This window comes from Rhipicephalus sanguineus, unplaced genomic scaffold (assembly GCF_013339695.2).
Source record: "Rhipicephalus sanguineus isolate Rsan-2018 unplaced genomic scaffold, BIME_Rsan_1.4 Seq7763, whole genome shotgun sequence".
NCBI lineage: Eukaryota > Metazoa > Arthropoda > Arachnida > Ixodida > Ixodidae > Rhipicephalus > Rhipicephalus sanguineus.
The window spans coordinates 1-22,679 of record NW_023615964.1 but is presented as its reverse complement, the minus strand read 5'-3'; the positions used below and the strand labels follow the sequence as shown (position 1 = coordinate 22,679).

General features: G+C 41.8%; 3 protein-coding genes across 3 annotated transcripts; 2 read left to right on the top strand and 1 right to left on the bottom strand.

Moving 5' to 3' along the window:
* The first annotated feature begins 554 nt into the window (after window positions 1-554).
* LOC119378312 (COP9 signalosome complex subunit 3-like) lies at window positions 555-10,879 on the top strand. The gene is made up of 15 exons (XM_037647488.2): window positions 555-776; window positions 887-1,016; window positions 1,084-1,196; window positions 1,273-1,322; window positions 1,392-1,484; window positions 2,888-2,962; window positions 3,055-3,159; window positions 3,819-3,908; window positions 4,920-4,970; window positions 6,734-6,835; window positions 7,557-7,628; window positions 8,108-8,194; window positions 9,155-9,268; window positions 10,233-10,313; window positions 10,630-10,879. The coding sequence occupies exons 1-15, from the start codon at window positions 722-724 to the stop codon at window positions 10,702-10,704; spliced, it is 1,293 nt and encodes a 430-aa protein (XP_037503416.1). The 5' UTR covers window positions 555-721; the 3' UTR covers window positions 10,705-10,879.
* A 1,045-nt stretch (window positions 10,880-11,924) lies between these two features.
* LOC119378308 (active regulator of SIRT1-like) lies at window positions 11,925-14,842 on the bottom strand. The gene is made up of 4 exons (XM_037647484.2): window positions 14,710-14,842; window positions 14,205-14,360; window positions 12,980-13,074; window positions 11,925-12,074 (listed from the first exon to the last, which is right to left on the bottom strand). Exons 1-4 carry the CDS (start codon window positions 14,804-14,806, stop codon window positions 11,952-11,954), a joined length of 471 nt encoding a protein of 156 aa, XP_037503412.1. The 5' UTR covers window positions 14,807-14,842; the 3' UTR covers window positions 11,925-11,951.
* Window positions 14,843-14,920: 78 nt separating this feature from the next.
* LOC119378309 (THUMP domain-containing protein 1-like) lies at window positions 14,921-22,288 on the top strand (the record flags this gene model as incomplete). Its single annotated transcript, XM_049411739.1, is given in 7 exon segments — window positions 14,921-15,375; window positions 17,882-18,025; window positions 20,104-20,134; window positions 20,137-20,356; window positions 21,030-21,076; window positions 22,124-22,231; window positions 22,234-22,288. Coding segments are annotated over 7 exon segments (794 nt in total), but the record flags the coding sequence as incomplete, so codon positions are not given.
* Between the last annotated feature and the right edge of the window lie 391 nt (window positions 22,289-22,679).

Sequence of the window (22,679 nt, the reverse complement as noted above, 5' to 3'; positions counted from 1 at the left end):
GCTTGAAAAAGAAACAACGTCATTTCAGTAGACGCCTAATTAGTTCAACTCTTCTTTATGCAAGAATGCATAGTCGCTGTTTTGAAAACATCTAACTCCACACAGCACATGTGATAACATTGACATTAGCGAGGTGCGTGCAGCCTTAGCTCTTTCAGAATTGTCGACGATCACCGGATAAAGGCGCTTTTTCTTACAACTCCAGTATTGCCGAAACGAAAGTGTAATCAATATGTTATCATCATCATGACAAGGTACCATGACCTGTTCATTTTTGTTGATGAATCCTGTGCTAGCACATCTCCCCTGAAAAAGACACCAGAGAACACTTACGACCGCAACGTAACACTGCACCGGTTCTGTTTCAACTTTTTTATGCATAGCCATTGCGATCGCACGCCGGGTTTGAGCAAAAACGTGCCGATGTACAATCTCGGAGGCTACGTTTTATAGTAGTAAGTCGTTTCGCCACCACAGTTGGTAAAGGCGCTCGCTGACGTTGCTTCGGAAGCAGGAGACGTATCATTTGTCTACATTTTTAATAAATGCGGTGCTGTATTTGCCTTCTTGCTTATCCATCTAGCTCTCCATAGTTGTCATGAACTGCTGCATGTGAATGGATTGTGAACTTATGTGGAGGGTCTTGTTGTTGTCCCGCATCGGGCTTTGTTGATGCTGGTGCTTGAATTTCATCCAGCAACGCACTGAAAATCGCTTCAAAATGACTACGCCTCTTGAGCAGTTTGTGGTGAACGTCCAAAATATGTCATCTAGCGGTAAGTCCGCTGCGTCTTTTGACTGCAGTCAGAGCTTTGCGAATCTTTCGTTTCCTGGCGAAGTGCTTGCTGACGATGTCCTAATGCATTTATGTCAATCTTTATTTCAGGGAGCTTCTCCCAACTGTATACATTTATAAGCAAGAGCAGCGATATGCTAGTGCGAAACGCGTCCCACTTGGAAGACGTCTTAGCGACGTTAGATCTTCAGAAGCACTCGTTGGGAGTTCTGGCAATTCTGTAAGTAAAAGAGCGTTGCTATTTATCCAAGAAATCGCCTAGTGAGGATAACATTGCTCTCTCGCAGCTGTGTCAAGTTCAGTGTAATCAACGCCGCTGACTTTGAGGTGCTCTATGCGCAAGTTCAGGAGTTCATTCTAGGTTGTAACGGTGAACAAGTCCGGTGCGCGACGGACACATGTGAGTTCGCTTGACTCGCGTATGCGCCTCGTAGATTAGCGGGAACGTCACACTCACCGTTGAAATTTGGTTTCAGTTGCGGAGCTTTGTCATCTCCTTACGCAGTCCCTCGTCGAAAGGCAACAGGTAAGCACGTACGCTTGCGTCGCGTTTTGTCAAAGAGTGTCAAATGAATCTGCCTCAATCCATGTGCAGCCAATGCGTGGAATCCAGCTCCTCGCCTGTGCCATCACTAAGATCCAATTGCTGCCGTCACAGCTGACATCAATCCATGCTGACCTATGCCAGGCAAGCGACAATATTACCATAACGTACTGAGTGAAGAACTAAAAAGCGAAAAATGAAAAAAAAAACGTCTGTATAACAATTTGTTTCACATCTGTGTAACCCTCTGTGCTGCCTAGTTTGCTGATAAACTTATGAACACGTTGTTAGAATTCTTTATTTTTATAATAGGTGAACATACGTTAAGGCGGGAAATTCGAGATGAATACAATCACGGTGTGTTGGAGTAGTGTGCGTCACTGTCGGGAAGTATGGGAAATATACAGTTGTCGAAAGTTTCTACTGACTTGTACAGGGTCGATCACATCTCAGGTGAGCACCTCACTAGCATTCAAATATTCACAGGGTCCGTTATGCGTTTGCCCAAGGTGACTCGAAGGCGAGAGCCATCATCTTCTCTATCTTCTCAGTCGATGTATTGATCCTTTCCAGAATTCCTGAATATCACGCACAGACAGTAAATAGATTGTTGTACTTCTTGTGTTCTTTTCTTTTGCTCATAATCAACTTTCTTTGCGCGTGCGGGTACACGTTCATGTCTGTATCGTGTGCAATAAACCTTCAGTTGAGAGTCAGTGCTGTCCATGTGTGCTTCCTCGTCTTTCGTCCTGTATTTTGCGCTGTACATTCAATACATTATGAATCAAGACCAACTAGCCCAGCTGTCAGTTCTGTTGTCTCCTTCCCCCCTCCGAAAGCTTTCTGCACCTCACCTGGTTTTGCACTGCCTCAGTGATCGGCCCACCTTTGACCAAGCAACAATGTCATGTGATGTGATCATGTGACATCATGATGGCGTCACAAATTTTGGCGATCTGTGACATCATGTGGTGATGTCATCACGTGATTATAATTTTTTGCATCACTTCTGTTCACGCCGCCAACACCGACGGTCAATTTTCACGTTTTATGAGGCATCTAAGGCTTTTCCCTTAAAAACTAGAATGTTTATTCTACTTCATGAGGAAAATGTACGTTATATGACGTCTAATCATGGTGCCCACAAACGCTACAATAATTTTCCTAAATATGTATTAGACATCAGCTTCTGTGAGGTCTTGAATGCTAATGGGGTGTTCACCTGAGATGTGGACGACCCTGTACCTTGCAGCAGGCACGTAGGCAACGGGGGGGCCCGGGGGGCTTGGCCCCCCCCGAAATTCGTCCAACCTTCTATATTTCCGGGCAACTTTTTCTTCTTTTTGCCATGGAAAGGCTTTCTTTCGAACAATTAGGCCTCGGGCCCCCCCCGAAAAAAATTTCTGGCTACGTGCCTGCCTTGCAGTGTTATATAAACACACCCGATACTGAAATGAAATGATGTGCAGTGCACCTTGTGATGTGCACGGTTGAGTTTTTATGTACGTACAGGTGGATATCTGATTAAATATGTATTTTTTCAACAGCTCTGCCTTCTTGCCAAGTGCCTGAAGCCAGCTCTCCAGTTCCTTGATGTCGACATAACAGACATCAGTCGAGAGGTGGGCTCACCGAATATAAATTTCGATCCTCAGTATTGTCTGCCTGTGTTTTACTTTGCTTCAGTAACTTATCCAAAATTAACCATTTACAGAATGACCAGTACGATGCAAAGCACTTCTTGCTGTATTACTACTACGGTGGGATGATATATGCAGCCTTAAAGAACTACGAACGTGCTCTCTACTTTTTTGAAGTGGTAAGTTAGTCGTCTAGTCTGTGCAATTTAGATGAGCATATCTGTTTCTGCAGTTATTGGTGCCATTTTATTGAAAATACTGCATGGAAAATCTAATGCAGCACATTATCAATGTAATAAGATAACAACACTAGCCAGTTTATATGTATCATCTTATTACATTTTATGAAGGTAACATGTTGCTTGACGCTTGATGTCTTGCGACACCGTTTTCAGTTCCTTTTGTTAAGCGGGTAACACTAGCGCTGAAGGAAGAAATGCTCAGTTCAATTTATCCGCCACGATTGCATGGTGTCAGAACTACAAACAAAAGGCCATTTTGATGAATGGCTTAAAAACGCTTGTGCCCCATAGGGCATTCGATGATGTACAACATTTAAGTGTATGCTCATTCCCGACCTACGCTAGCTTGTTATGCAAACATGAATCAACCGTGGTGTAACGGTTCTAAATGTTTGCATTTACATTAAAACATTAGAACAATGCACGTGCAGTAGTTGAGTGTTCTTTTAGTTCGATTGCAATTTCACTGTTCCATAGCCTTTCTGTTTCTATGGATATTACAAGCTTATACACGACGCAATCTGTAGTTGGTTATGTGGATTGTGAGGAAAGAGGATATCTGTGCCTAGCATGAGCGACCACACTTCCATTTCCAGGCCATCACCACAACCAGCATGGCAGTCAGTCACATTATGCTCGAAGCGTACAAGAAATACATTCTGTTGGCACTGATCCTGTATGGAAAGGCAAGTTACATTGTGGTGTTATATTGTGCACGCCTTGACTTATGGATGGTGAACTGCTTAGGCGAGAGATACGCTAATAGGACGGATGCATAGTATTTTTTAAATCTTCACTTATCAAGGGCTACCTACAACGAAATTTTGGACCACGTGAAAATAGATACGTAGAGTTTTCCATGCAATGTTTTATGTCAGAAAGATGAATTCGATACTTCATGAAAAGCCTGCTAAAATTTGCTTGGGATTTACTGATGGGCTATCTGATTGCCGATTTTCGTTTCCATTGTGTTTCTATTGAGACATATAAGAGTGTAAAATAATGCAAACCATTAACATGGGTGTCGAACTGCAACTCAACAGTATAATTTCGAAAATTGTCATTTTTTAGATCACCTGGAAAAAAAATGCAGTACCATTACTGTTTGCAGAGTGTGATGTAGTTAGTGCCTAGAATGTTGAGAACCACCGCAGCTTGTCACGGTGACCTCCGAGATCTGGTGGAGCCCACAGTGCATTAAAAATCTCGGAGGCAATTTGTGGGATTTACATCACATCCACCAACTGCCCAATGCATGTCATCTGCTATGGTGAAATTTAAAACTGTTATATTACAAAACCTGCAGCATCACCATAATTAGTTTGGTAGTAGTATGTATTACTACTCATTTATAACCAAAGTTAAATTTTGTTGTAGCCTGCCTTTTCTTGTATGAATAGAAACACTTTGTTTTATTACAGTCTGAAAATCCTGAAGATTTGTATTTTTAGTTATTTCTGTTACATCCAGAGAATCCTGATATTATTTATTTATATTGTCGGCTGTGACGTGGGTGTAATTTGGCGCATGTATAATTGAGCCACACTGGGACAAGCTTTTGCCTTGCAATGCACCTAAAGTGATGATGATGATGACTGCGATTTTGTGCCTCGGCTGCATGTTTCAATATTAGCCATGGTGCAGGCTTAGGGTCCCTAATATTTTGATTGTGTTTTATTGATGTGAAACTCACACAGGTCCCCACTTTGCCCAAATACACTTCTCAGGTGGTCACCAGGTTTATCAGGGTAAGCACTCTCTTTCTGCATAATCTGCATGCAACGGGGTTCATCACCAGCATGCCATAGGCATTTTTTAGTGATAAGCCTATCCAGACAAATAGTCTGACATCATATTGATACATGAGTTTGTATTCATTATGATCATGTGTCACTGGCTAAAACTATAAGTGTTGTCACTTGGTGCAGGTCTTGCAGTGTGTATGGGAACCTTCATGACCATTTTAGAATTTTCCAATAAGGTTGTGCGCACAATGGAAGCAGTTGAGCTTATTCTGGAACTTATGCAAGCAGCAGTGATAGTGATGGAACGTAACATGTCACATGCATAAATGCCGACATGTTTCACTGAATGCAACGTACATTTAGCGCTTGAATTGCACTAATGGTATGTGGAGTACTAAATGATGACTATCTTTCAAACTAAGCATTTTCTTGACACGAAAGAAGCACTGTAAGGTTTCTGGAACACTATTTCATAGGGGTGTGCGAATATTCGAAATTTCGTATATTTTTCGAATAGTGTTTGCTATTCGATGCGATTCGCACTGAAATTTTGCTATTCAAACTATTCGAACTTCCCAAAGACAAATGCAGTCAACGTCCGGTTGAAAGCGACCCCTTCAGATTTTCAATATGCTTCGCCTCATTACACTCTTGTATTGCGGCAAAGCTGCCTTTCAATCTCTGTTACGGTCGAATTTGACCAAGAGACAAAGTCCAATTGAAAGTGGTCCCTAGATTTTCAATATGCTTCACCTCATCACAACCCCGTATTGCGGCAAAGCTGCCTTTCAAGTTCCGTTACGGTCGAATTCGGGCGAGAGACAGTCAACGTCCGTTTGGAAGTGGTCCCTAGATTTTCAATATGCTTCACCTCATCACACCCCCGTATTGCGGCAAAGCTGCCTCTCAAGCTCCTCTACGGTCGCAAATGTATTAACTCAAGAAAATGCTGGTTCCAATATGGAGATGAAAGATGTGGCAGAGTTGGGGGCTCAATTAATGCTGTTTTGGACCTGAACTTTGGGCAGGAAGTCCGAAAAATCGGACGCCGAAGCTTTTTAGCATCCAAAATTTCAGATGTTCTTATATATCGACGTCTACGAGGCAGATTTGGAACTCCGGACTTGAAGGGAGCACACGCTTGTCCGCCACATCAGTTGGCCTTCCATAGAAGTTGAAAGAGGAGGAGAGGCTGAGGAAATGGCATCTCTGCCTATCACGTGTAAAGTGTTGTCGGCAACACTTTGGTTGCACCAATACAGTTCGGCCTCTACATTGCCTCATTCTTGATAAGAAAGACAACTGTGAAATATGGCCCCATCAGCGCTTCATCAACCTAGCGAAAAGAAACACTTTCATGTTGCCATCTCACAAGAACATTCTTAGGGATTCTCTGCAACTTTTTCTGTGATTTCACTTCGAATTATTTGAAAAATGTTTGAGAAATATTCGAAAATTATTCTAAAATTATTCAATTCGATTCGCACTCAATCTTTATTATTCGAAATCGCTTTGCACCCAAAATTTTGCTATTCGCACAGCTCTACTATTTCAGCAATCCATGTCTACCTTTAAATGTGTATGTGGTAAAAGAAAGTGGACCTGTCTCAGGAAGTGGCTGACAATTTCACTGTTGAAATGAGGCTCACTGTCCCTTGCTAAATGCTAGAACTTGCTTGTTTCAAGGATGTGAGCAGAAAGCTCAAGCAGCAGAGGTTGTACTGTGAACAGTACAGTATTGTACACGGCTCTTTCTTTTGTTTCAGCCATTGAGCCAACCTTACCTGGACCTCGCTTCAGCTTACACTTCCAATAACCCGGATGAAGTCAGGGCTGTCCTCACCAAGCATGCCGAGACTTTTTCTCGGGTAAGAGGACCTACTGAATCCACAAAAGTTGCTCGTGGTGGTATTTAGCAAAGCTAATGCAGCTGTAAACAGTTTATTTTGTACTATGCGCGCTGTGAAAATTGTGTTATGCCAAAACTTGCCACAGTGTTATTGCAGAAATTTGTAAGTAATGTGGCCTAGTCAGAACACAGATCTGGTGGAATACAGCATCATGGAACCTAGTAGCTGAATGTTTCAGTAGTGTGCCACTGTTGTGCGCTAAGAGTCATGAGTGACTGTTAAGCAAAAACAACGTTTTTTTAAGGTCTATTCATTATTATATTGTGTCTTTATGCATTAGATTTTTTGCTATTTCAGTGACCATTCATTAAATTGCACATAAAGTCAAACCTCATTACAACAAAGTCTCATTTCTGCCGAAACTGTTTCTTTATGTCTGGAAATTCGTTATAAACGAATATTCATGACACTGTATTAATGACAAGAGTATCCTTCATTTACTTTGTTATATCTGCACTTGTTATATCAGGATTTGACTGTATTTCCCCGTGTGCTTAGATTTAGGTGCACGCTGGTCAAAATTTCCAGAGCCCTCCACTACAGCGTCTCGCATAATCAAATCTTGGTTTTGGGACATTAAACTCCAACAATTATTATCGACTGTATTTCATTGCTTAGACATCAGAGTGTGTATAGGCTCTTATTTTTTATTTACTTAAGTTTTCACGTTTTCCGCCAGGATAACAACACAGGTCTGACAAAGCAGTGCCTGGCTTCACTTTACAAGAAAAACATTCAGAGGTTGACCAAGGTAACTTTTTTCGTTGTCAAATTCTAGACACGCACGAAATTGTTGTTAAGCTTTGTTGTTTGTGGATTTAATTAACATGTACATTTATGCAAAGGTGGTCCTGAGCAGATTATTGTTGCGGTTGTAAAATTTAAAATCTGACAGTCAGTGATAAGATTGTCACTTGATTACCATAGATGTTTTATTGCTTTATGATATGTAATCACCTTTGGTTTTATATGTGCTGTTGTAATGGCTGTAATCTACGATGCAGTAGTCCACATAATTTCCGAAAGTACTGCAGCTCAGTTATGAGTGTCATTATTGTGATCTCAGCTTCGAATGGTATGGTTGGTCGGCAGGTAAGCTTTGCTGAACAAAAGCCTTCCTAGACATGCAACAGATGCTGGCTTTCCACAAACAGTCCTAGTGGCCACACTTGGAATATGCAGAACATTTCATACGCTTTTGTGTCAACATTTTTTTTTTCTTTTTTGCAGACATTTCTGACGCTGTCTTTGACAGACATGGCAAGCAGAGTGCAACTGTCAGGAACTGGGGACGCAGAAAGGCACATACTGAACATGGCACGTATTCTTTCTTATCTGTAAAAATTATTCCAGAAGCGCAGCTTCTGTGCTTAGCACATTCTTGAGATTGACACATTATTTTTTTCTGTCTATTGGTCACTGGTTAGTTTTGTAAATATGCAGCAGTTCTTTCCTGCGTGAGTTGATATAAAAATATTACAGCAGGAAAATTGTTTTTCCTTGTGATGCTGCTTATTGGACGACACCATTTCATACCTCATGTCTGCAACCTTTTTTTTTTTCTTAATTGTTCTTTTTCTGGTGTTTGTCTCGAAATAATGGAAAGTTTTGTTGTGGTCATTGAGCCAGTGTGGCCCAAATAAAAAAATTTGAAATATATGACAGTGCACTGACCAGCAGGAGCTGAGGTTTTGGTGCAAAAATCCAAAAAATGAAACTGACCACCATTTTTCCTTCTAATAATCAACTTGAAGGTAATGAAAATAGTTATGAAATAATTGTGTTTAAAGGTTGCCTTTTCCTTTGGTCTGCCTTTAACTTGTAGTCAGGAAAATCACTGAACTTGTTTCCGGCTTAAGCATTGAGTTTATGTATAACTGCGGAAAGCCATTCCACATCAAGGAAAATTAAAACGATTTCTTATCTTTATTTCTGATCATAAAAAGTACACCTGGACGGAAAAGTATGTTTGTTTAGTTAGAAATTCATTAACATTGCAACCAATTCATTTGTGATTGGTTTACTGAGCTATTCACTACTATAGCATTGCTCCATCATCTAAAAAGATTTGTGACTTATGTGTTATAATCCCCGTGCCTAAATAAGCTTTTTGAAGGATGAAATTTAATGTATCAAACATGACATGTTAGGTGTATTATGCATTTTGTGATTAGAGCAGTTCATTTGGTAGTTGGGAGAGACTTTCAAGCATGTGTAGCTGAAACATGGTTGTGCTGCCACCTTCAGACTAACATCCTGTTATTCGCATCTGTTTAGATTGAAGACGAGGAAATATTTGCATCAATTAATCAGAAAGATGGCATGGTGGTGTTTGTGGACAACCCAGAGAAGTACAACACACCACTTATGTTCAAGAGGCTCGAGGAGGAGGTAAGCAGCGTGTGCATAACAAATTGCATCGCACCATTTTGTAATTTGTTGTATTACAAACTTAATTCAAAATACACCAATAGTTTTCATTAAAAACACTAGGTAATGGACTCTAAAGTAGTGATGCAGAACTATCGGTAAATTGACTATTGATAGCATCGATAGTTCTTTTGAAACTATCAATAGTGCAATCGGTAGTACCATCGTTAATATTACTAGCCATATTCTGCCACGCGTGTTTATTGCTTTGTTTTGATGTATTCGGGTTTAACCCACAGACTGTTAGCAACATTTGACGCAGACCGCGCCATAATGTCTGAGAAGCTTCACTATTGTTTGAGATCATTCTGTTTAGATTACGCGCCGGACGCAAATAGCCAAGTTTATTCGAGAGCTTACACGAGCACTAGCAATAATGCTAGAAGGTTCGATGACTGATGTATAAAAGGCGACGCATTCCACCGATGATCAGATTACTCGATGGCTGACGACTGTTCTCGCTGCTATCAGTGTGCAGCGTGTATCACTTGTATTTTGAATTTTCATTTTTTAGTCATAAGTTCGCCCAAATAAAGAGCTCCATATTTCCCAGTCTTGCTGCAGCATTCTTCACCGTCCCAACCATGTGACAAGTGTGAATAATGATGCTGTTGCTGCCGGCCATGTTGCCAAAACATTTGCGATAGCCTACTATCAGCTTCGCTCGGTTACATGTGCACTGGGTTACTGCTTCTTAATGTTCACTTTCGGAGAGATGCTGACATAATGGTGTGAAGTGGTGCTAGCAATGTGATTATGGAACATGCGTTGCACTGGCAAATGTTCCATGATATTGCACCAACATGTTCTTGCAGTGCAGAGGAATACAGAGAACAGGGCTAGCTTGTATCCTTGCACCTTGACAAAGACGAAGTGGAAGAGGTCTTGTCTTTCTCATTTCTTGCTGATCTCGACTTTTTTTCAGATGAGAAAGTTTATTCAGCTCAACGATAAATTGAAGCAGATGGATCAGGACATAGCCACAGACCCCAAGTATATTCAAAAGGTGAGACAGCTGTTGTTTTTTTGTAGTACTGGGCATTCCTGTAGTTGTTGGATTGCGTGGGATTTCATTTGTGTTTACCTGTGATGTACAGACGTGCCCAATATGAGTTGCAGCATGCTACCCGTGCTAAAAGCGGTGCCAACAGTGTTTCGACTACCGGTATTTGCAAAACCAATTTTACGTTTGCCGGTGTGCTAATGTAGCACACCGGCAAACGTGCTAATGGTCTCTTTAAAAATGTTGAAGTGGTCAGAATAACTTCGTAGCCTTTTTCTGTGGCATTTGTAACTCAGCGAACTGGTTACTCCATTTTCAGTGTTCGGGACAGCAAGACGACGATCAGCCGGGCAGTTCCGTTGGAAGCAGCAAGCTGCCCACATTCTCCATGTGAACGCTTTGCTGTTTGTGGCACCGACTTTGTGGTTACTCGCTTGTCATTTTTCATATTGGTATGTGCTGTGCAAATGTGTATGCAGTGTGTGGACAAAAGATTGTTGCCAGAGCAGCCGTGCTAACATCGATGCTTCCTCTTTCAGAAGACAAAATAAAGTTGTGAAGCGTCGCAATGTGTGCTCTTTCATGTATCTACAAGCCTGTACACCTTGGTAACTTCGATCGATGAGAAGGCATCAAACAAGAAATGTTACTAAAGCAATATTGAACAGGCGTCTCGTCTATTCCAGTCAGCAGATTCTCACTCACCTCCACAGGCTCTGTACTCGCATACAACTGGTGTCCGCTCATCCTCACCAGCACCAGAAAAAAAAAAGTTTCATACATACAAAGTACTACCAGTTTCCCTTTTCCTTCCTCTGGTGAGGCATATGGCATACATGATAGAAAAGATGCACGGATAGAAAAGATGCATGGCTTCCTGGAATAGAAATACTAATATGCAGTCACGCAGCCTAACAATACTGCTACTAATACACTTCACCACAGCAAGTGTAACCTTGGAGGTGCACTCCTACACAGTAAAGTATCATTTGACTTGACACATTTTTCTATCAGCCAGCACGTTATATACTTCTTAATTTTGGCACCATTTGCAAAATCACGTGAACAGCTTCCACTAGAAAAAATAGAAAATTGCCGAGTATGGCCCATCATCGGCGACTGGAAGACTGGGTTTGGTATCACTGGCTCATTCTCACACACACAAAAATATGTATCCATTGCAAATAGTGCAGACATGCTTATGTGAAAGAGGCAAGCAATCCTGCGTTTCCAAGCATTGTGGTTGGTGGGCCGCACATCTTGCAATGGGATTTCAACGAATGCACTCTCTGGGAAGCATTTTTTTTTTTTGTCTGACAGAGGGTTCCTGGAATAAAGGACCCTCCCACATTCACTTACTGGCTACCTAATAAACGTTTTCCTCTCTCTCTGACAGCTAGTGAATGAGAAGTGCACTTGTGCTCAACGTAACTAAATCTGCATGCCTGACAGCAGTGTGAATAATCGCTCTTCCGTGTAACAATGAAAAGGCTTTGGGAATATTGAAACAGTGGACTTAACGATATTACAATGAAAATGAACTGTAATTGCTATACGAAATGTTCATTACTCTAAATATGACAGGCACTTTTTAATGGACACTGCAACCCACATAAACAAAAACATTTAATGACAACTCTGTTAAGATATGTGGTATTCTTCCTCAAAACGACGAAAGTCTTCATCGGTGAAAGCAGTAGGTCTGTCGTCATCTTGCATTGGCACATCGGCATTTGCCTTCTGCATCATGGAATGCAAGCCAGCCTGAAACAAGGTGAAGCAGAGTTGAGCGCACTCATGAACAGCTCTTCCAAATTCATGCAGGTAGGCTGATTGATGCTATGGTAGTGATCCTAAAAAAAGACTTGACTTGGAAGATCGAAGCGTGGGAAAAGCTTACGCAATAGTGTTACGATTGCTGTAAAACACAGCTCAAAGATAAAACTGACTAATAGCAAGCATTCGTCATACATTCCATTCCATGCTACATGTGTCTATGAGCTTGGCTACTACCCTACCATCATACTAACAGCTTTAAAATAGAGGATCGATAACCACTAAATGCACATTTTCACTTTATCATGCGCAGGTGCAATAGTAATCACCAACCCCTTTTGTGCAATAAGAAATGGCAAAAAAAAAAAAAATTGTGCCAACGTAACTAGAGATTTAAAAAACATCGCCTCGTGACAACTACCTTTATTCATCAATGACTACACTGGTACAGGTTCCAATATTCAGAACCCATAGTGCCTAGTATATTGATACACTGAGTACAATGCCTGAATTATGCTTGCTTACAGTAGATAAATTAAAACATAGCCCAGATTGCATTCTTGGCAGCTGGAGATATTTTAGTAGCGGATAGTTCAGTAAAGAAACCAGTTACTAAACTAATAAAGTTCTTACTTAATCTCTTTTGCACCTACAGTCTATGTGATCAAAATAAGGGTAAAATTTGTTTTCATTCTACAGGTGTTCTACAGTTTTGTGACGGTCAGGCTCACTATTCACAAAAAATTGATTCTGTTTGCAAAGAGTCTCACATAAGCTTTATAAGGTTAAAACTAAGCTGCACTCTACATCGGCTTATTTACAGTAACTTCAGGAATCTTATGCTTAGGAGGGCACAGAACGAAAGCATAAAAGGGCATGGCGTTGTGCAATACCTTGTTGATAACCCTACTACAGGTCTGTGACAGCTTCTTGAGAGCCTTGACATTTTCCTCTGTGTGGTCTGCCTCTTGCACCTGCTTTAGTTCCTCTGCACACAATAAAAACAAAAATACATGAAAACCAGCGGGACAAACAAAATGTAGAATAGACATGGCATTGCATGTTTCATGTACTGTTTTCAATTTTAGCTGCGCTATGCTGCTTTCAAATACTTTGCACCACACGTCCCTATGTAAAGTCAAGCTTTACTGAAGACGTTAAATGCTATACAACCACGTGCAGCACACACAATTTTTACAATACGACCATCGCATTACGCGTAATGTACAGGCTGTCCGGCCTCGTTATTGCGCCCGTTTCGACAGGCAAGCCCAGGCAGTCTGTACTTGTTTCGATTCTAATATTAATGCTTCACTATAGTCGGATACAACTTAAGAAGGCAGGAGAGGCACCACCCAGACGACCGAAGCGCGGCAGCCGATCGCCTCCGCGACTAAAGAAATAGTCCTGCTCATGCACACGCCGATGTTCTCAGAAGGCGGAGCCCCCGGCCGTCCCGCTCATGACGTCAGTCCCGAGTGCGCGCCCGTTGGTACAGGCTTGCGTTCATCCGCCTTTGAGAAGGAAATGCCACTGCCTTCTAAAGTTGTACTCGACCAGCTGAACCAGCGCAGATTTGGTTCAACAGTGATGGCCACTTCACATTTCCTTAGGTCCTAGTGACAGCTTCCAAGCCCTACAGCAACTGTAAAGTACTTCATCTGATAAAGGACCGAGACGCAGGCATCACAGCAATGTAACCACAACCTTGTGCATAAGGTGTTCGTTTGCTCAACACCGACCTTCCCTCTAGCATGCTCACTTGGCGAGTTTTCGGTGTCACAGCCAATGTTTACAACGGCAAACGAGTTGATGATAATTGAAGAATTTTTTAAAGAGCAATTGTTGCTGAAGTTAAACGAGGTGTGAAGGGCCGCAGAGGATGCTGTGAAAAGTAGCCAGACGAGCTCAGTCTCTTAAATGTGCTATTTGTACATTAATAAATGTTAGAAGTAGTACTAATCGATTACTTTTCAATATTTCATATGATAAGTTTCTTGGGCAGTTATTGGCAACTGTAATCAATCAGATTTTTGAAGGAGGCTATCGTAATCAGTTAACCTTTTTCCTTAAGGTGTACAAGAGTGCAACACATCGGAAAGAATAAAATAAAATTACCGATGATCGCTCGGGTCCGCTTTTCTTCACTGGGCAATGCTTTCCGGCGCACCGCGCCTTGACGTTTCAGGGGTTGTTTTTTCGTGCCGTGAAGAGTTGATCCCGCCTGTGGGCGTCTTTCCCTGCATTTCTTCTTCGATTTCTGGTTCTCGCGAACTGCATTCAAACAAGTTCGGCTTCAAATAAATGACAAAACAGTTCGTTCAAAACACGCGTGCTTACAAGAGTTACCACCGTCTCAACTACCCGCTGGCCTTAAGCTCCTAGCAGATGTCTTACATGCATAACGCCGCTTAACTTTGACGATCAAGGCTGCCTGGGTACGTTAAATGAGTACGTTAACAGCAACGCCGTACTTAAAATCTGGACACTGTGGCTTGATAAAAGTTTCATACTGTGTACTTCTAGTACACTCGCAGAAATCGCGACAAGTTCAAAGCACTGGCATTGTCCTACATCCCGTGCCACAAACTTCATAACATATCAGTCAATTGCAGCACGTTACCTTCTTCCAAATCATTGAACAAGTTTAGAGCCCTCCGCACCAGGGAAGCTGACATTTGGCAAATTGACAAATCTGACTGACTGAATGGAATACACATGCACGATTGCCTCGTTTCGACAAAAAAGAATGAGGCTTGTGGATTGTCTCGGTATGGCCAAAGTTGGCCCGTAGACCGGTGGCTAAACCACAAACATTTAATCCACACGATAAAATCCAAGCCAAGCTGTGTTGTCTGCTCCATCGCATTCGCGGCAAGTAAGCGTGGTTAGGCGGCCTAGACAAGATTTTTAGTGGATTCCTCGCTAACCTGCACTAAACTACACCAATTTATTAACATTAGTTGAACAGTTCGATCGTGTGTGCGTGACTTTGTCAGCAAACACATTTCTCGGTAACACAAATCCTCCAAAAGAGTCGGCCTTTCTTCGCCCTTCATTGTCATCTCGCGCTTAGAAACTTCCAAGTTTGAAATCAGTCATGAGCAGCGGTGATGGCAAGAAACGGAAGAAGAATTACTACAAGTCATTCGCCAAAAAGCGCAAAGTGGGCACCCTGGAAACCGACATGACGGGTTTTCTGGTCACCTACGAGCGAAGCGAGTTCCAGGCCGCGAAGGACTGCTACGAGTTGCTCAACGAATACGCCGACAAAATCTGGGGCCCTGAAGTTAGTATTCGCAGTTTCGTTTACTTCGACGCGCTGCCTTCGATTGAACGTTTATTTAATGGACTGGGCATCATTAGTTTCTAGCAGACGACAAACAGAACGCAGACGTGTGTGCGAACAGATTTTCTCGCGACCACTTTCAAGCGTCGCGTTTCCGAATATTCAAATTGATCTCGGTGAAAAGTTGAGCGCATTTTCACCTTACTTGCAATCGTACCGGCTGTGGTGGCATAGCGGCTGAGTTTTCGCGCTGATGATATCGAGGATGCAGGCTCGATTCGCAACAACAGTGGCCGCATATCGATGAGGCCAGAATGCTGACACTTACTTAGGTTTGGGCGTACGTTCAAGAACCCCAGCTGGTGAAAATTAATTCGTGATCCTCCCCTACGGCGTGCCTCGTAATCATATAGTAGTTTTGGCACAGCTCACAATTTGTTTCTTACTTTAAATTATGATTGATTTCAATCATACATATGATCATACTTCGTGATTCTACCGCGCGGCTTCAGTGGTTCATTGCTTCACGACCCCAATATTTCTTATTGATAAATATTCATATCACGTAATAATGTAGCAGATATTTCGCTTTAGTATTTGCACTGAATGGAGGTGCTTAATTAACTAAGGAGAAAGTCGATAAAAATGCAAGCTGTAGTTGAAACGTGGCGCATTCATCAGGTCGCTTCCGACCATTCCTGCAAAACTTCTAGGGTCTTTTATTACAGTAACGATATTATATGATAATGACAAGTACGCTGTTAAGTTCTAAAAAAAAGCTCAGAACAGTGCTGCCAGAGGTCCTTGCCATTTCCTTTTGCAATTTTTACCTAGTATTCGGCCCCCGTGGCTTTAGCTCCCCAATTTTTTGCGAAAGAATTGCCAGAAAATGGTGGAGGAAAAAAAAAAAAAAGAAACGATGTCTGCGGCTTTGTACATCTGCAATGAATAAACCAAACGGCAACAATTGTCGTGTCCCAAGCTCACGCAACAAATGGTGCCACTAATTTATGAAATGACATCAACAAAACAATTTATGCTTAAACTGGAAGCTAATTTGACGTATTTATCCGCCTCACATGACTTTAATACCTTATCATTGCTAATTTTTGCTGTTGTAAACATAAATGGTTTTAAAAGTGCTAACTAGTGTCATTTATTGTCTTTCTTTTCTTCTTCCAAGGAATGTGAGACGATAATTTAATATACCACTTCTGGCATTCGGCAGCACTTGTCTTTCCTTTGTAGATGCAAGAAGAGTCATTCAAGTCAACTTCTTTATTACACGAAGGGGGCATTCCTGAATTTCACAGGTTTGGAAAGGGACATCATAACTGGCACATATCCAAAGTTTCAGCTTGACATTTTTTGTGCAGGCTAGCGAAATCAACAACAGCCATGCTTAGCAAGAGTCCTCCAATCATGTGTTGAAGCGTTGTGTCTATTTAATGTCTATGTAGACCCATAACATTTGGGCTTAAAGGTTGATTACGAATATCACTGAGCAGTGTTTTGGATTACACATGCATAAATGCCACAGAATGTGGACAGGAGAATAGCCGCCACCGTATCACAATCGGTAATATGTGGTGCACACAATGCGGAGGTTGCGATTTCATATCCCGCTGGCAACTAGTTGTTTTAGTAAACGTTCATGTCCCGTCACTCCATACTACTACAATTTAAAACTACAACTAGAGCACCTTTGCTTGGCTGTGCCCTACAAAATGAGTTCCTGGAATAATTCTCTTTCTTTAAGTAATGGCGTTACCGTAATGTGCTGCTTCTTGCCAGTCTGTCTGTTACGGTGTTCAGGGTGTCAGCAACCTGGAATTGTCAGGGAATTTGGGCATGTCTGGAAATAAGTGAGGGAATTGTCATAGGATTTTCTAAAATACCTGGCTTGGTCATGGAAACTGACTGCTGACGGCTGTCTACACGACCATCACAAAAACAATCTTTACCCTTGAATAAAGCTTATAATGACACTCCTTTTTCTGCAGCAAACAGTACACAGCTAAGAAAAAATTAAAAAAAAAGGAAAGTGGGTGCTGTTGCTTCTACAGATCACACAGCATATCTCAATTCCCAAGCATGATGTTACCCACGCCAATAAATTGTGCTTGTTTGTCATGGCCATGACCTTGGCTTGGCTCGAAGGCATTTTGGTTTGGCCGAACGCACTATGAGCAGAGGCTCACCGAGCCAGGTCAAGCTCATTCAGTGGCAGATGTCCTTAATTCTGCCCCGTCTCTCTTTCGTTCTTTTTTTTTTTAACCACTTGAGGACTCATTTCCAGTACACAGATAGTCAGTTTTTCAAGCAGGCTTACCAGTCATAGAATATACTCAAAATCATCATGGAAAACCTGGAAAATGCAGGGAATTTCTAAAAATTAAATTGGTAGACACCCTGGTGTTGTTGGTGTCAAGTGCAGTGCTTTGTTACATACGAGGCCTAAGACTTTTGTTGTTTCTGTGCTGCGTTCTCCTTCCCCATGTTCAAGAAACCGGAGGAGAAAGACACCCAAGCGTCCATCGAAGATGACATAGCTGCGGAGCTCAGTGAGCTCAAGGAGTCCAAAGACAAAGTTCGCCGCTTCCAGAAGGTCAAAACGGACGTGGCTGGAAACTTCTTTGTAACGACTACAGTGAGTAATAATGTCCGTGCATCTGGCATTATCCTGCTCATTGTGTGTCATCAATTGTTAGCCTAGTTTAATGTGTAGTGCGAAGCTCATTTCTATTTAATCCGTCGCTATAATATGCTTATTTTATTTGTTATTATATACTTATATGTGTGCCTTTGTAATCTTTTGTGTGCCTTCCTGCGTTTGGACTTCTGCAGTTGACGGTATAACTAATAAATTAATTTTAACATAATGGAGCAGACAGTGCCTTCATCTTTTGGGTGCAATTCTGAAAAAGATGATCTGTGATGTGATTGCAAGAAAGCTGGTGCTGTTCACTAAAAGCATCATTCTGGGCAAGTTGGTATTTCATTACTTGAGTATGATTACGCAAAAAAAAAAAAAAAGACACGAGCAAAAGAGAGGACACACCCAGTGCTGGGTGTGTCTACTAAGCTATTTAATAATACGGCACCTGTCCAGTAGATGTTCAGGTCACCTTTATCAACTTAACACTGCAGCCTGCACTACCTGTGCTTTTTATTGTTTTACTCATTTGATTGCTGCTTCTTTTTTTGTAGCACAGTGAAATGGATCATCCTCATCAAACCAATACAAATATCTAGGAGTCACTTTGACAAAGTCACTTACGTGGTCAGACCACATTACAAGCATATGCACGGCTGCACTTAGGAAACTGTGGTTTCTTAAGAGGAAACTTAAATCCTCCACGAAGGAGACCAGATTATTGGCGTATAACACCTGCATTCGATCAAAACTTGAATATGCCTCGGTTGTTTGGGACCCTCAATGTAAAAAAGATATTGCCTTGATTGAAAAGTTCAACGGAAGGCTGTCAGATTTATATTTAGCAAATATAAAAGATATGATTCGCCAACACAACTTATGCAACTGAACGACATCCAAACACTGGAAACTCGCAGGAAAATAATCGTTAACGTTCCTACACAAAATTCTTTCCGGTAAGTTACAACAGTCTGCCCAACTGTGTGAAACCTCTGTCTTCTAGAAAAACAAGACATAAGCATAAATATTCATTGGCGCCAGTTTTGCCCGTACCACTGCTTTTAAAAATAGTTTTTTTCCTAGGACTATTGCTGACTGAACTCTTTGCCAATAAGTGCTTTTCAGTCCGAAGATATTGAAAAACAGCTTGAAACTTTTTTTGTTTAGTTCTGAATGATGTACTCCATATGGTGTGTATTCGCAGTGCCCGAGTAATGTAGTTAGTTGACTTCTGCCTGCGCATGGGTGTTCTGATCACTCTTTATGTGCCGTAACACTGTTGTGCAAGTGCACTATAAGTTGTCTATTAAGTGCTGTGACATTGTACTTTTTTGTTGTTGTTGCCCCTCCTGCTTGGGCCTAAGTATAGGCCCTGCAGAAACCTGTAAATAAATAAGTAAATAAAATAAAAACAATCCTCTTTGTAGCACTGTGATTCATGTGCATTGGCCAAACCCTTTCAAACGCCACAACCGCCTATGAAAAACTGTCTGTAAATGTGTCACATCAATACAACGTTATTTCAAGGCACTCAATAGTCCTTTTGCAACAAAAATAGTGTCATAATATGTTAATTTATGTGTGTTATAGTAAGCTAATCCTAATTAAATTGGTTATTAAATATCTATTTGTCCTGAAGTCGTTGATGCTCTGTTTTGGCATAAATGAAATGAAATCCCAGGCTAGAAATATAGTACAAAGTTCATTTTTTGTTATGTCCATTCTGAACAAAAAATAATTTATACTTTTCACATGGCTCGCAGGAAGTGGCACATCTAACAACTCATCGAATGTGGTAGTGCCTTCAGCAAAAGCTATCATATGCAACAGTACACTGCAAAATGAAATTAAATGAAAGAAAAGTTTATTATGCAGGAGGTTCAATTCATCAGAGCTCGATATATCTCGCCCTTTCTTAGCCCCTAGTTGATGCAAATGGCAAAAACAAGTGTGTACACATTGTGCGTATAGCGTGTCAAAGGGTTAATAACAGAATGCAGTCGAGGCTGCACACGATTGAGAGGAGCAGTGCTTGGAAATGATGACAATGATTGTTCTTCTTGACAGCGCAGGTGGATGACCCTGGGCGGTTGGTGACAACCATCTTGAGGACCTGAAGGCAAAGCACGAACAGCGCAGCCGCTTCATCCAGCGCCTGCTGCCTGTGCAGACAACTTGCAAGGCACATCTGGACACCATGAAGAAGACAGTGGAGACTGTGCTCGCATCCTATGACGACTCCGCCTCGCCCGAGGTCGCTTACTTGGTCGCTGGAAAAATTCGTCACAACAGCAGCCTTCAGCACAACCGATGCTTCAGGAGATAGTGCAGGTCAGTACCCTGCCTCCCTTAGAAGTCTACTGCTGCTATAAGAAGAAATGTAAACAGGTTGGTGCCTACAGGCTCATATATTCACATTTCTTTACCAGCACTTGTAACCTGGCTGGTATTAAAAAGACACTATACTCCGTTTCATACATCAGGTGCAACGCTGTGGAAGCTATGCAAGAAGTTCAGTCATCAAAATGTGCAAGTCCATGCGTGTCGCACTTGGATTTTGTCCTTCTGAACATTGATTTCACAATTGGTGCCAGCTGTGCGCTACGGAGCTAATCACGAGAAGTCACAATATACAAAAACATAGACGCTAAGCGATTCAGAACAACTATTGACAATCATATAAATAACGGAGTTTGTTTATTTCTAAGGCACAAACATCTTCATCTATTACTCAGTCTAAAAAACGATAAAAGACCACATTACAGGTGTAAAATTACTTAACTTTTCGTGGTGCGAATGAATCTATTGCAAAAAGTCTCACTAGTTTCCATAGTGTTGCACCTGATGTATGAAACAGTGTTTAGAGTCATCCATCATTCATTCAAGGGCGACTCTTGCGTTTTTTTTATCACCACCAAGGTAAGAATGTGATGAAAAACAAATGTGAACAGCTAAACACTAATATTCACACTGTTCACATTCATTTTTATCACTCCAGTACATTAAGCACTCACGTGACTGCCATTGCACAGGCAGGAAATAGAGGTAGTGGTTTCACGTTAGCAAAGGCACTAATTTCTACAACCTATAAGGGAGCACAGTACAGTAAAAGCTTGTTAATTCGACACCCCTTAATTCGGAAATTCGGATAATTCGGACGGTTCTATTGTCCTGGCCAAAGTGCATGTTAACCTATGGGACAAAAACCTTCGTAATTCGTAAGAATTCGGCTCCGCACCGCTTAATTCGGACAATGCTGACGGCTGCCATACACAAAGTTGGTAAAGCAGCGCTGGCACCACCAGGAAGGAAACCGAAACCTGAGTGGCATCGCCATCGTCCATCAACTAGTGGGGCAATCGCAGCGTCACCGAATGTTGGCGTCTTCTTTCTTTCGCTCCACTGCGCCTCCAACGCCATTTTCCGATTGATGATTGTGTCGCCACGACTGGTCTCTTGATCGATCAAGAATTATTAATGATGTCACGGGCGCCCGGGAAGACCACGATTCTGACAGAGTCATGTGAGGAGATGCAGCCACGACCTCATCGCCCCTCACGGGAATTCTCGGAGGCGCTTTGATATTAGAGGACGTTTGCCTGAGCACTTCCGAAAGTTTGCGTGCTGTTGGCCATTTGAAGAGTTAAGAAAATTGTAATGTCAGGCGAAATCTGCACGAAAACGCAGACGACCACATTACAAAAAACATCAGCAAATAAGGTATGCTTCTCCAACTTGGTTTTAATTTTGTTTTTCCTGTTCATTCATTAATTCGGCTTCGGTTAATTTGGACATTTTTTCAGGTCCCGTGAAATCTGAATTAACGAGCTTGATAGATGAGCATGATACAGCATGTACAGCATGATAGATGAGCAGGAAAAAAAAGAGTGAAAAAGAATAAAGAGAGAGAGCAAAAAAGAGGCCACCTTTGAGCATGAACTCTTTGGCCAGGCTGTTGAGCATCATCTTTGTCTTAAGCATACTCAAATGCTACAAAAGGTAAATGACAGTTTCACAGCTCTGGTTATACTATGTATAACCCAGTGGATTGAATTTCTTGCTCAAAGGAGCTTGTCTGCTTGTTCGTTGTAGGTGGTGAAGACTGCCAAGCCTTTGTGGACGGGGAACTGCGCAAGCCAGACCTGGTGCTCATGATAGACGTGTTGCACAACATCTGCTGCATCTCCCTGATGCCTCGTTACCTGAATTCAGGAAGTACAACCTCCTGGAAGTGACAAAGCCACAGCCGACTCAGAGGTGCCAAGGAGCCGTGTGCTAATGTGCCAAAGGATGACTTTGAAGGCAAGGAAGAAAAGGCTGATGAGAAGCAGTGTGTGAAGAAAATAAGAAGCCCTCTGATGCCGCCAAAGAAGATTCAACAGATGTTGCACAAGCAGCAGAGAGCGAACCGGACAGTTCATCATCTAATGGTGGCAGTACTGAACCCTCAACAAACGCATCAGAAAGGAAACTGTGGGGTCACACAAAATTGAAGAAGTTTCCAAAGACTGAGTCTTTTCTCTCAGTTTTTTACTGCACTCTCCCCTCCCCCCCCCTTTTTTTTTTGTTTGCTGTGTGGCACACAAAAGCTGGCATTAAATGTTCACTGGTCTTAGTGACATGAGGACCTTGCACTTGGTGGATGCTT

Excerpts from the sequence above, each read along its gene's own strand:
- LOC119378312 (XM_037647488.2), top strand. The coding sequence starts at position 722 with ATGACTACGCCTCTTGAGCAGTTTGTGGTGAACGTCCAAAATATGTCA. Across the intron at positions 4,971-6,733 it reads TGGTCACCAGGTTTATCAGG|CCATTGAGCCAACCTTACCT; the intron begins GTAAGCACTCTC and ends CTTTTGTTTCAG. Across the intron at positions 7,629-8,107 it reads ACATTCAGAGGTTGACCAAG|ACATTTCTGACGCTGTCTTT; the intron begins GTAACTTTTTTC and ends TCTTTTTTGCAG.
- LOC119378308 (XM_037647484.2), bottom strand. The coding sequence starts at position 14,806 with ATGTGTATTCCATTCAGTCAGTCAGATTTGTCAATTTGCCAAATGTCA. Across the intron at positions 14,361-14,709 it reads GTTCAATGATTTGGAAGAAG|TTCGCGAGAACCAGAAATCG; the intron begins GTAACGTGCTGC and ends GTTTGAATGCAG. Across the intron at positions 13,075-14,204 it reads GCGGACCCGAGCGATCATCG|AGGAACTAAAGCAGGTGCAA; the intron begins GTAATTTTATTT and ends TATTGTGTGCAG.